Source organism: Pimephales promelas, chromosome 5 (assembly GCF_988280905.1).
Source record: "Pimephales promelas chromosome 5, fPimPro1.hap1.1, whole genome shotgun sequence".
Classification (NCBI taxonomy): domain Eukaryota; kingdom Metazoa; phylum Chordata; class Actinopteri; order Cypriniformes; family Leuciscidae; genus Pimephales; species Pimephales promelas.
The window spans coordinates 37,253,632-37,266,736 of NC_142773.1; the positions used below are offsets into that span (position 1 = coordinate 37,253,632).

The window sequence follows — 13,105 nt, forward strand, 5'->3', positions numbered from 1 at the left end:
CTACTCTACAAGCAGAATAGTTAATATATATAATTTTAATAAATATTATAAATAATAATAAATACTCTATTAAAAATGTAGGAAAATATCATTTATTCTTTGGAATTGTCAAATGTTATTTATAATTCTCATGTTCTAAATACCATTCTAACATTTATTTATTTATTTATTTGGGTATAGAAGAAATAATAATTCTATTGCAAATAGAATATCTAGGTAATTAAATTTTTTACCTGGTGGTTTGGATGAGCAGAAATGAAAATTTGTACAAGCAGAGCAGAAATATGTCCTCAGCCTTGCCTCAAAATTGGAACTTATATGGCCAGTGTGAGGCCTTTGATCTTTCAGCACCCCACGGTGTCAAACCTGCTTCGAATAAAGGTGAACCAACTCAAGCTAAAACCTATGAATTACTACAGAACAAAATGACTACATCATACATATGACCCCTGCTAGCAGTCCAGGCTTCCGAGACAGAACATTGTGTGTTGCTCTTTAAAATGTTCAGGTTTTTGCTTGCTTTCTACACCTGTCAGCCTTGACTGGGTTATTGAGGGCTAAGTTAGGCCTCTGGAGTTGGCTATTTCAGACTAGCGATGAAGTGCTTCAAAGTAGGAATCCAAAGTAAAGGAACAGGTTCAGGCGATTCATACTGATGTTACTGACAGAGGTATGTCTCCTAATTCTGAACCTCCATTCCTGTCTATAATGAAAACAAATTGTAAATCACTAACCCCTGGTTCCACAGACAAGGCTTAAGCCTAGCCCCAGAATAAAATGCATGTTTGAGTTGTCTTAGCTGAAAAACTTGCACTGACCAATCTTAATTTATCAGCCAGCGCCATTGTTTTGTCTCAAGATGCACACCAGCATTTTTTTTTCTAAGACGCGTTTTTAAAAGGCTACTTGAATGTCCTTAAACTAAGACCTAATCCTAGCTTAATCTAAGCCTTGTCTGTAAAACCGGGCCTATAAATTAAATGGTAAAATGTTACACAGTGCATTTGTTTTGAGCAACAAGTTTTCCAGTCAGTGATTGGGATTATTTCAAGTTATTTTAATAGACACTGCAAACAAAAAGATGCATTTCTAGCCAATCAAATATTTGAAACATGAATCTGTAATATTTTTTTAAATATATTTCAAGGGATTCCATCATCAAGATTTTACAAGTTCAAAAGGTTCTGACACAAAATTACCTTTCAAAAGTTATTTATTTCATTATGTAAGAAAATAAGACAAAGCAACATCCTCTTTTTCTCCCATGGCACACAAGGTGAAATATATGCAAGTTTGGCAACAAATGAATAAGGAAAAAAAAAACAGATACAAGCAAAACATATCCAAGTTGGTCTTGGTCTTTTAAAAGTACCTCAAACTATCTTTTTCTCAGAAATATACCTCAACTTCAGTCAATAAAAGAGGGAACTATAGCAGAAGTATCTTCTTATGTGTTTAAATGAAGTGTGAGCACAGGCTTGATTTGCATAGCTTTAAGGAGATCAAAACATTTTCTCTACTGTTAGCTTCTTAATGACTAAACAAATGACTACGTCCATGTGTTGCGTTACGGAAGAGGGCACGGCCGAATCGGAAGTCCGGCGCACATCGGCACCTGACTTATAGCTACTGTGTGCTCAACGACGTGCCTTGAGCCAATATCAAATGAGAACATCGTCGCTTTGACTCATGCATTCTCACTTTCATATTTTGGGTCATTTTGTAAAAATATCCAATGAACAAACAAACAAAAACAATGTCCTTTTCCATATTGAAACAAATCATGTAATGTAAACCATACACAATCTATGCCATAGTTGGATGTGGAGTGTATAAGAGTGTCCACTCTTATAGCTTTTATAGTGGTCTGTGTTTGGATCTCTTAAGGCCTGGAATGGGTCTCCACGACTGCATTGGTCAATTGTTTCTAGCATACCTGCAAACTCCGGACCGGCGAATAAATTCTCTTCTAAAAATTACTACATCTTATGCTAATAGAAAAGCAGAAATACAGCGGTTACCCCAGTAGCTACGACTCTATTAGCGTGAACAGGTAGGATGAAAAGAAAGGTGATGAGTTTGCAGGTATGTTCTAGTGAAAACAAAGCAGCATAAAAAAATCTCAAAGAAAGAGATGTATTCAATGGAAGTGCTACTTCACCCAAAAATGAAAATTCTGACATCATTTATTCACCCGAATTCCAAAACCATAAGATTTTCTTTTTTTTCTGTAGAACCAAAAAAAAGAGGAGTTTAGTAGTATTTTTATTTTTGTTGTCCATATGCACACTATACTATGGAAGCTTGTTTCCGCCACTGAATTAACAAAATAATAATAATTGCGACATTTTATCTCACAATTGCGAGATATGAAGTCAGAATTATCAAGTCAAGTCAAGTCACATTTATTTATATAGCGCTTTTCACAATACAGATTGTATCAAAATTGCATCAGAATTGTGAGAAATAAAGTCGCAATTGTGAGATAGAAAGTCGCAATTCTGATAAATAAAGTCGCAATTCTGAGAAATAAAGTCACAATTGTGAGAAATAAAGTCGCAATTCTGAGAAATAAAGTCACAATTGCGAGAAATAAAGTCGCAATTCTGAGAAATAAAGTCGCAATTGCAAGATATAAAGTCGCAATTCTGGGAAATAGTCGCAATTGCGAGATATAGTCACAATTCTGAGAAATAAAAGTCGCAATTCTGAGAAATAAAGTCGCAATTGTGAGATATAAAGTCGCAATTCTGAGAAATAAAGTCACAATTGCGAGATAGCCAATTCTGAGAAATAAAGTCGCAATTGCGAGATACAAAGTCGCAATTCTGAGAAATAGTCGCAATTGCGAGATATAGTCACAATTCTGAGAAATAGTCGCAATTACGAGATATAAAGTCGCAATTCTGAGAAATAGGCGCAATTGCGAGATATAAAGTCACAATTCTGAGAAACAGTCGCAATTGCGAGATATAATCAATTCTGAGAAATAAAGTCGCAATTGCAAGATATAAAGTCGCAATTCTGAGAAATAGTCGCAATTGCGAGATATAAACTTTATATCTTTATACTTTATATGACTCTTTTCTCACAATTGCGAGTTTACATCATGCAATTCCAACTTTATAACACATGATTGCGAGTTTACATCTCGAAATTTCGACATCTTTTCTCAGAATTGTGAGATATAAACTCGCAATTGCGACTTATCAGGCCAAATCTAAGGGAAAAAAAGACTAACTTTTTTCCCCTTCAGAATATTTTATATCTCACAATTCTGACTTTACAACACGCAATTTCGACTTTATATCATGCGTTTCTGACTTAACACGCAATTGCAACATTATATCACACAATTCTGACTTTATAACACGCAATTGCGACTTTATATCAATGATATCATTATATCATCTCGCAATTCTGAGAAATTGTAAGATGTAAACTCACAATTGTGAGAAAAAAAGTCCGAATTGTGAGATAAAGTGTCGCAATTTCCTTTTTTATTTTTCATTAAGTGGCGGAAACAAGCTTCCATAATATTATTCACAGAAAAATTCCCCCAATGCCATAGCTCTTAAAACTCACACGTCTCCACTCTCCATGTACAACAGTTGTATCAATATCAGGTCAATAAAGAATTTCTGGCTATTTCTCACACAAATCAGACAGACCCTTTGGCTCACTGTATGGAAAGGAGCAGCATGCGCATTCCACTAAACTTCTCCTTTTGTGTTTTACAGATGAGTCATGCAGGTTGAGCAACATGAGGGTGAAGAAATAAATTAGATAATGTTCAGTTTTGGGTGAACTATAACTTTCTGTTCATTCAGGCATTCAAGGGATAAACATCCTCTCGTGTAACTCTAGGGTGTGATCACATCACATGCTCGCCGTTTGCTTGTGACAGTGAGGAAGGCAAATATTACAACAGCATGAGTAAGTGTCATTTTCTCTCTAGCTATTGTGTTGTCAGTAAGGTACGACATCGAACGGGTGCAACGAGAACAAGGGGAAAGTTTGGAAGGCCTAAATCAGAAAACACAGTTTATATGCCAAAAGCATCCAGTTTACGTTACAACAGAGCGGAGCAACGAGGAGATTCACTTCACTCGTGGAAGCCGTATTGCCTGTTTTGGTGTACAAATCAGATCAAGCTTCACAACGTCTACAGTATTTGAAATGCCTGCGTGAACAATACTCTTGATACATTTATTCATCTTCAATACTAGAGTTCTGGGGTTGTGGACATCAAACCACATGTACAGCTGACATCTGACTACGATTATTCAAACATGAGCTGCTTCATATATAGGCTTTTGCTCTGGTTACACCTGATCCACTTGGATCTCCAGCTCCACCTGTTGGCAGAAAGGTGTAGTGACTCGAACCAGCGAGCCATTCACCGCCGCAATGGCTTATCAAGACCCATCCTCCAGTCCAGTGAACTCTTTGAAGCCCCTGAGGTCACCTAAATGCATGCGTACAAGCAGACAAATATAATACACACACGCACGCACATTTATAAGGTAAACATTTCCTTCAGAAACCCCCACACAGAGCAAAGAAGATAAGGCAGAGTGGCAGACTCAGGCTGTATCATCCGAAAACACAGACGTCCCGTGTCCATACCTTAAAACTATGAAATCTAAAAGCAGGAAGATACAGTGCTTGAATACGAACATCACAGACCAGTCAGAAGAACATAGGACAGCTCGTCGAGTTTTTGAGCTGTACTCATTTGTACTTGTACAGCATATGGTAACATGTCATAAATATAAATAAAAGCTGATTGAATTTGAACTCCAGTGCTGAACCTTCTGAAGTTCAAACCTTCTAAAACATGAAAATTAAGTATAGGCAGTGAGAGCCATATGCAAACAAACTTGGTTTTGATTTGTTTTCTAAGAGATTGAAATATTGATGCAGCATGCACTGGAATGATTGGGGTCCTGAATATTATAGATCTACATTTTTTTTTTTTTGGTAGACCTCCTCTACCCACTTAAACATGTCTGCCAGGCTGGGTTTGTGCGTGCTGTGAAGGTGTATGGGTGAATGTAGTGGTGGGAATGCTGGTGTTACTCCCTCTTGTCCGCTGCTTTGGACTGTTCTCTCTGGATCATGCAGCGGCGGACGATGCTGTCAAAGCTTCCAAGGTAGAAGAGAGCGATGGTGCGGAACAGTCCCATGGTCACAATCTGGACAGGGTGACAAAATATTACCATTTTAACATATCACAGAAAATAAACAACTGTGTATTCGATTATTCATCCATCTTTCTATCCATCCATTCAGCCATCTATCGATTCTACCAATATATCTATCAATCCATCCACCTATATATCTATGAGACATGTTTTTCTTACTGTGAAAGAACATTTTAATAATCTAAATTATCTTATTTTTAATCCTATATATCGAAACGAGCGGTTTATGAGAGAAAACGAACAGTACCTCTTGCAACCACAGCCACGTCCAAACTCATCACCAGGTGGTTACAAGAGGTAAAAATGATTTTTTTCTCACACAAACCGCTCGTTTCGTGTCTTAGGCCATTAATGTGTACTTACATTTACGAGTCATTAAATCATGTTTAATTTGGACTTCTCTGTGCATGCTCTTTGAGGTGGTAACCATAGACCTCCATTATATGACTGACTGACAAGAACGGTTTGACCTAAAAATATCAAAATCGAAAATACTGCGGAAACAAAGACACCTACATCTTGGGTGCCCTTGAGGTAAGCTAAAACATAGCAAAAATTTATTTCAAAGTGAAATATCTCTTTAAGTTATTTAAATAATATAACAGTTTATTTATTTAAGTTATCATACTTTAATATCATATTTAAATTATATTTTAAAATGTAAAAATTCAATTCAGTACCAAAAATGAAAGTATCAGTATCTAACAATCTTTCTATCCATTCATCAAAGCTATTTAAAAAAAATCTCAAATAAGTTACAGTATCCAAACGGTGGGTATTTGCCATGACATCAAACAGCTGGACTGATTCAGAAACTACATAATAATTGAAAATTGTTAACTAGAAAGAAATATAAGTAATAAAAGCTTTGACACTGTGATGCAGAGACTGAATCCACAGACTTAGTAGGTGTCATCCTCTTCTTAGTAGGTGAAAAGTAGGTGTTAGTCCGTTACTATATTTTATATTCTTAAAGAAATGCATTTAAAAAAAATGCAGTCTGGCTGACCTCACAGGTTTATTCCTCTGATTTGACCAGGGAAGAGCTTGGCAAAAGTCAAGAGGCTCATTAAAATCTTCAAAGGGAATATCTAAGACCGTGACTGACTCAAATAGCCCTACGAAAGCTGAATGCAAACAAGATGTTACTAAGATACAAAGATGAAGCAGGATGATAAAAGGGACATGATGTAAAAATAATTAGCTGTCATGCTCCTAGGGTATTTTCAATGCATCAAATATGATGACACTGTGTTGCACTATTGTGTAGTGACAATGGGCCGTACCTGCTGCAGCCCCTCGGTGATGGAGGTCACAGGTGACATCCCACAGGTCAGCGCTGACAACATGTAGCCATCAGGGCCAAATGAGCTGGTGAAATTTCCCTGCTGTGAATGGACAAAAACAAGAAAGGGTATTTAAGCTATTTGAAGGAAACAATAGTTAAAGGGGTCATATAATGGTATATACACTTTTGCAAGTTGATTGTACTGAACTGTGTGTTAGCAGTACCTGGTAAAATGTGTGTTTTCTAACAATACTAATGAGAATTTTTAATAAAAGTATATTACCAAGTTTTCATTTAGACCTTAAAGATTCATATTAACTTGTACAAGAATGGCATTATATGTTAAATATTTAATATTTATTTTCACCAACACACAAATACTGTACATATAATATACCTGCAACATTTCTCAAAATATCTTCTTTTGTGTTCCACAGAAGAAAGTCAGTCATACAGGTTTGGAACGACATGAGAGTAAAATAGGACTTTATTGTGCTTAAAAACAGCTAGACGGAGTGCAAAACAGAAGGCAGGGGTCTCAAGGCAGGTTATTAAAGCTAAAGGTCGACTAGTCGATTGTTGGATGAGTAGTTGACTACCTTGATCAGTGCCTACTTACCACAGCATCCTTCACCGCGATTTTTGCCACTTGCTCGGGCTGACAGACTCCAGACGTCTCTGAAATTAACTTGGTCTCCAGAGGCTGCCGTTGAGAGAGATAAAACCAGAAGAATCAAACATAGGCAGGACAAAAACATGTTCTGCCCAGCATTAATTTGTGCATCCACCTCAATATATATATATATATATATATATATATATTTAAATTCAGGAACAAAGATCCAACTATGTAACAGAGCAGAGACATGCATTATTAGAAATCCTTCATTTTTAAATATTCTATTAATATTAATGTTCTTTTCTAATAATCTAGGTATCTAATATTCCAGTGATTAATTCTATTCAGGGAAAAAAAAAAATCTATTATCTCACCTTAGACTTATTCTCTTCTGCAAAACCTGGTGTGTCAGTGTCAGGGGGATACGCCACAGTGACATAGATATTATAGGGCTTCATCTAAGAAAGATCAGGAGGAAAGATTAAATCAAAATCAAAATGTTAATGGACAGCCACATGGTACATACTAAGTAAGCGTTACCTATACATACACACCTCCATCTGCAAGGCCTCAGCCAGACCACGGAGGGCGAATTTGGATGGCGAATAGGCCGTGTAGCCAAAGAGGCCAATCTGCCCTCCCTGTGACGACACAAACATGATGCGGCCCATCCGCCTTTCCTTCATAGTGGTGATCACTGCCCGGGTGGGGTAAACGCTGCCCAGATAGTTCACCTCCATCATTTTCTGTTAAAGGCACAATATGTACGATTTTTGGGATTAAATTATCCAAAAACCACTAGAACAATGTTATATATTTTGTTGATAATTAAATATATTTCATTTGACTTAAAGCAAGCAGATTTGGAGTATTAAAGTCGTATTTAGGATTTAAACAAAGTTTACCCAAGTTCCCGAGTTGGGCGGGCCATAAACATGGCGATTGCTACTGTGACTGATTTTCTTTATTAGTTTTTTTTTTTTTATACAACAGCTTCATTCGCTTTGTCTTGTCATTAGAGTAATGCATATTTACATATATGAATAATCATTTAAAGCAGTGTTGTAGTCGAGACCACCTCACTCGAGTCCGAGTCGAGACCGAGACCAGAGAGAGTCGAGTCCGAGTCAAGACCGAGTCCATAGAGAGTCGAGTCCAAGACCAGAGATGGTCGAGTCCGAGTCGAGACCGAGACCAGTGAGGGTTGATTACCTAATTTACTTTTATTTACTTAGAGAAATCCTTTTTTTATTTTACTGAATTTACTTAGAGTTTAAAAAATATGATCAGTTTAGGGTAAAAAGGCCACATAGTAGGTGGTGTTAAAAGTAATTTTATTACAATTTGTCATGCGCAGTTGTGCACTAGAAAATCACCAATCACTGGGCGTGTCAATCTATTTAAAGAAATATTTTATTAACATACTGTAAGAAATTACAGTCTGCTCCGATCAAACTTCCACTCCAATATAGATATATTGAAATGTTCCTTCACTTAAAAGAGCTTATTTATCATAGAATCAATTCCTTACAATCTTAAACGTATCACAGAGTCACGTTTATCACCTATAGAGTGGGAAAGACAGTGGGTATTCAAGAACCATCTTGATTAGGGAGTTTCTGAGAGATATTATCACCTTTAAACATTTGACCGTATCACTCTAACACTTGCATCGTTCTCTTCGATTTACATTTAAAGACAGAGTTTGGAATAACAAAGAGACACGGAGGCACCACTTGTATCGTTCTGTTCAATTTACATTTAAAGACAGAGTTTCAGATCCACGCGGATAGAGAAGACGAATCTGTCTTGATTTACATTTAAGAGAAAGCTTCATTTACATGCTGAGGGGGAAGACAGATGTAATACTGTATAAAATGTTTGCGCTGGGATGAGTTCGGGGTTCATTCTGACGCCGGTGAACCCAAGGTGCTTCGTGTGCCTTGCCACTGCTAAGCTGTAAATAAACTTCATTTTTGAGATCTTCGACATCCACTTCATTTTGTCTTACAATACATTAATAATCATGAAAAATATTTTGAATTTAACTCGAGTGGACTCGGGAATAAGTCCGAGTCCTAAAAAAAAAAAATGTTCGAGTACGAGTCAATTCCGAGTCCAAATGCACATGAGTCCATGACAAGACCAAGACCATTAAAATATGGTCTCGAGACCGAGTCCAAGACGAGTCCGAGTCTCGAGTACTACAACACTGATTTAAAGCGTATAATTTAAAGCCTGTATATGACTGAAATTTTAGAATCGGCAGCAAGCTGACTATCTAGATAGCGTGGTGAATGTATAAATGGTTGTCAATGAATGGGACACTAAATATCAATTTGGCTTAAGAGATTTTCCCAATATATAAGCAAGAATAAACCTGGTATCCTCCATGATTCATGTTCTTTCCAGCAACAAAGCACTTGAATGCGACGAGTGGGTAATCGAGACTTAAGGACGGGGAAGTAAGAAATTTCCATTAGCAAGTTAAGGCAGAATAATAGTAGCTCGAAAGTGTTTACCAGCCAGGGCGAACTTTCCCTGGAAAGTTTGCTTTAGGAAGCTATTTTGAACTCCAGAAATGAACTTAATATAGTTCGAAAAGACACCACAGCAGTTCATTCTTCGATTTCCAAGGCCTTTACTAGCCTAATTCAAAAGTGCCCAAGCACATGTCTATGAAATGCTGCTCTTACCTTGAAGCGGTCAACTTCCACCTCCTCAAACTTCCCAGATATAGACGTCCCAGCACAATTCACCAGCATGTCCACAGGACCCAGCTTCTCTTGAGCCTGGATAGCAAACACAAACATGCAACAGTCAGCAACCAGAGCAAACCATCTGAAGAAAAAATTATAATTAGAGTTTATGTTTGAAAACAATGACCAGATTAAATGCTGACATAGAATAATATGCTCAACTAAATAAACATACTTGTTTTATGACACTTTCCACTTGACTGTAGTCTTTCGACACATCAACAGAAATGCAAAGCACCACCTAGAGGTAATCATAACAATACATGTTAAGCCCACTTAAGATTTTTGAGTTGATTTTTGAGTTGATTTTGAGTGAAATATCCAAATAATTTGAATAAAAATACACACTTGCTTATCATTTATGGCACATTTTTCCACTTCTTTCTTGGCTTGAACCAACTTTTGCTGTAGGGAGACATGTACGCAAACATGTGGTAAACACACACAGGCTCATGGTTTTCAGAATTTAACACAAACAACAACAAATATGTAATACCATCCAAAGGCAGGATTAATTATCATGTAAACTACTGATCAAAAATGTAGGGGTAAATAAGATTTCTGTCTTTTTTTTAAATGAATACTTCTATTCAGCGCAGATAATTTACAATGTTACAAAAATATTTCTATTACAAATGCTGTTTTTTTTATTTTCTATTCATAAAGGGATCCTGGGGGAAAAAAAAATCTATGTTTTATCCACAAATATATTATGTTTACAGGTAAGTAACAAGGTACGAGAGGCTGTGCTTTATCGTGAATAAGTAACGGGACGGCTGAAGGGCGTTGTTAGGCACGAAGCAGAGTACCTTATTGCTTTTATAAAACGGTCAGTAGCCACACAATGAAAATAGTAAAGCAAAAAAAATATGTATTAATGCAACTTTCATAAAGTAAAATCACTAAAAGCCTTCCTTCCGCTAGAAAAAAAATAGTCCCCGACCGTGAACAACAACAACGTTCGCTCAAATAAAAACAACATAGGAACTGCAGTGTTGTGCAGTGATGAAGAGAACCATTGGGTGAAGCAGTCATAGCCGTGTTTTATCGTGAATAAAGCACAGCTATTGACCAATCAGAATCAAGGATTGAAACTAACTGTTTCATAAATATATATATATATTATGTTTACAACATTGACAATAATAATAATAATAATGCAGTCACTGACAGATGATATACACACCTCATCTCGTGCTACCAGTGTGATGAAGGCACCATGTTTGTAGCATTCCATGGCAATGCACTTCCCAATCCCACTGCTGCCCCCGGTCACCTGATGATGGACAGCATATTCAAAGCAGATTTATTACAAACCAAGCAAGTCACAATTCACATCATTTACTAAAATATGCAAAAAGCTTTGAGAGAGCATATAAACAAGTTCACCAGGTAAAAGCACCAGAAAATCCAACAAATAATAAAAAAGCAATAATCTTCTTCAGTCCAGAACAGTGGACAGTGCAACAGTCAGATAAGGTTGCAATTACAAAAAATCCTGTTCATGTCCTCTAGAGAAACTGACTTTTCACAATATACACGGTACAAGACTCTACTATTAAAAGGATAGTTCACCCAAAAATGAGAATGCTGTCATCATTTACCCACCCTCATGCTGCTTCTCTCTTTTGTTGAACACAAATAAGGATGTTTTGAAGAATGTCGGTAACCAAGCAGTTGATGGACCCCATTGGCTATGGAGGGGGGGAAATACTATGGAAGTCAATGGGGTCCATCAACTGCTTGGTTACCAACATTCTTCAAAATATCTTTATTTGTGTTCAACAGAAGAAAGAAATTCATATAGGTGTGGAACAACATGAGGGCGAGTAAATGATGACAGAATTTTCAATTATGGGTGAACTATCACTTTAACTAAGAGATTAGTGTTATTTATTGGGGAACTGGATGGTTTTATTCATGGCTTAAAATTTGTCCACAAGCATGAAGAACACGAATGGGAAAAATAAAATAACGGCTGCTGAAAAAAGTGTGAGATCATGAATTAATTTTGATCTCTATAGCCCAACTACTTTTAAGATATGAAGAAACAATGGTTCAAATTAAAATCAAGCATTTTATAAACAAAGCTTTGCGAAATACCTTAAGAAATCGCAAAATAGATAAAAATCTACTATTTTCAGAGAGCTCAACATGTGGTTCATTTACAACTAGATAAGTCAGAGCTCTTGATAAACTATGAACCTTTGCAAACGCAAAAACATGCAATGCCCGCTTGAAAAGGTCCATTGCCCTGGAACCGATGGTTGCATAACCAGTACAAGAATGCATTTATTTGGCCACCTGTGAGAAACATAAGCTATAACATGAATATTTTTATGCATTTACAAATTGAAGCCATAACAAATATTTTCACCCTCTGATGACAAATAAAAGTCACATGCACATTTGCATTGGTCCATTGCGCATTAATTCCAATGACGTGACACATAATGCATATAAGTGCATTTATTTAATCACATTATGATTAGAACAATTAATGTTTAATGCAAATAATACATTATTATGCGTTTGCAATATATGGAAGGCAACCATTTATTTGATACTTCTAATGTTATAAAATAGGTATGCTGTTATTAAAAATAGAATTATATGAACTTACCACCACATGGGCCCCGTTCAGTTTGAGAGGTTTGGGGCTTATTAACGGGGATATCATGTACAGCAGCAGCACGAAGGCCACGATGAAAGCAGCCACTACCAAGAGCATAATGAAAGGCAGAAGCAGCCACCAGGAGTTAAAGGAGAGCCAGTGTGAGAGCGCGGAGCCGAGAGCCTTCTCAGAGGACATGGGTCAACCTGATGCTGATGACGTTAGCTCACAAGCTAAATGTCCTATTTCAGGCACTCCCCTGTCTCGCGGACAGAAGATAACAGGCCTTCGGGTGAGCTGTTTATGGGCTTATATTATATGATGATGTGCAAGAGGCTTGTGCTGTAGATTAAATACTAGGTTGAAGTCGTAAAACCGCAAAAGCTAACTCTTTCCGTTCACTACCTGAACCAAAACACAGAATCTATGCACTTTGAACGGGATGATGCTGCGCTTGGGCAGTGGAATAATGGGAGTTGTGGTTTTTTTAACCTCCGCTTAACCCCGCCCAGTTCAGAAAAAGACTACAAGTTCCAAAGTTCAACACGCTTTTCATAAACTGTCAATAACGGTCACTTGAAATGTTCTTTTAATGCATCATAAAGACATATAACAACA

General features: G+C 36.9%; 1 protein-coding gene across 1 annotated transcript; it reads right to left on the reverse strand.

Moving 5' to 3' along the window:
* Positions 1–1,195: 1,195 nt before the first annotated feature.
* On the reverse strand, positions 1,196–12,951 carry kdsr (3-ketodihydrosphingosine reductase). Its single transcript, XM_039677831.2, has 10 exons — positions 12,497–12,951; positions 11,060–11,149; positions 10,222–10,278; positions 10,049–10,114; positions 9,811–9,906; positions 7,669–7,860; positions 7,489–7,572; positions 7,115–7,198; positions 6,494–6,595; positions 1,196–5,198 (listed from the first exon to the last, which is right to left on the reverse strand). The coding sequence occupies exons 1-10, from the start codon at positions 12,683–12,685 to the stop codon at positions 5,079–5,081; spliced, it is 1,080 nt and encodes a 359-aa protein (XP_039533765.1). The 5' UTR covers positions 12,686–12,951; the 3' UTR covers positions 1,196–5,078.
* Positions 12,952–13,105: the final 154 nt, after the last annotated feature.

Bases quoted from the DNA above. Each gene is read 5' to 3' on its own strand.
- kdsr (XM_039677831.2), bottom strand. From the start codon at position 12,685: ATGTCCTCTGAGAAGGCTCTCGGCTCCGCGCTCTCACACTGGCTCTCC. The intron at 7,861-9,810 runs GTAAGAGCAGCA...TGCCTTTAACAG, and splicing joins TGGAAGTTGACCGCTTCAAG to AAAATGATGGAGGTGAACTA. The intron at 6,596-7,114 runs GTAAGTAGGCAC...GTCCATTCACAG, and splicing joins TCGCGGTGAAGGATGCTGTG to CAGGGAAATTTCACCAGCTC.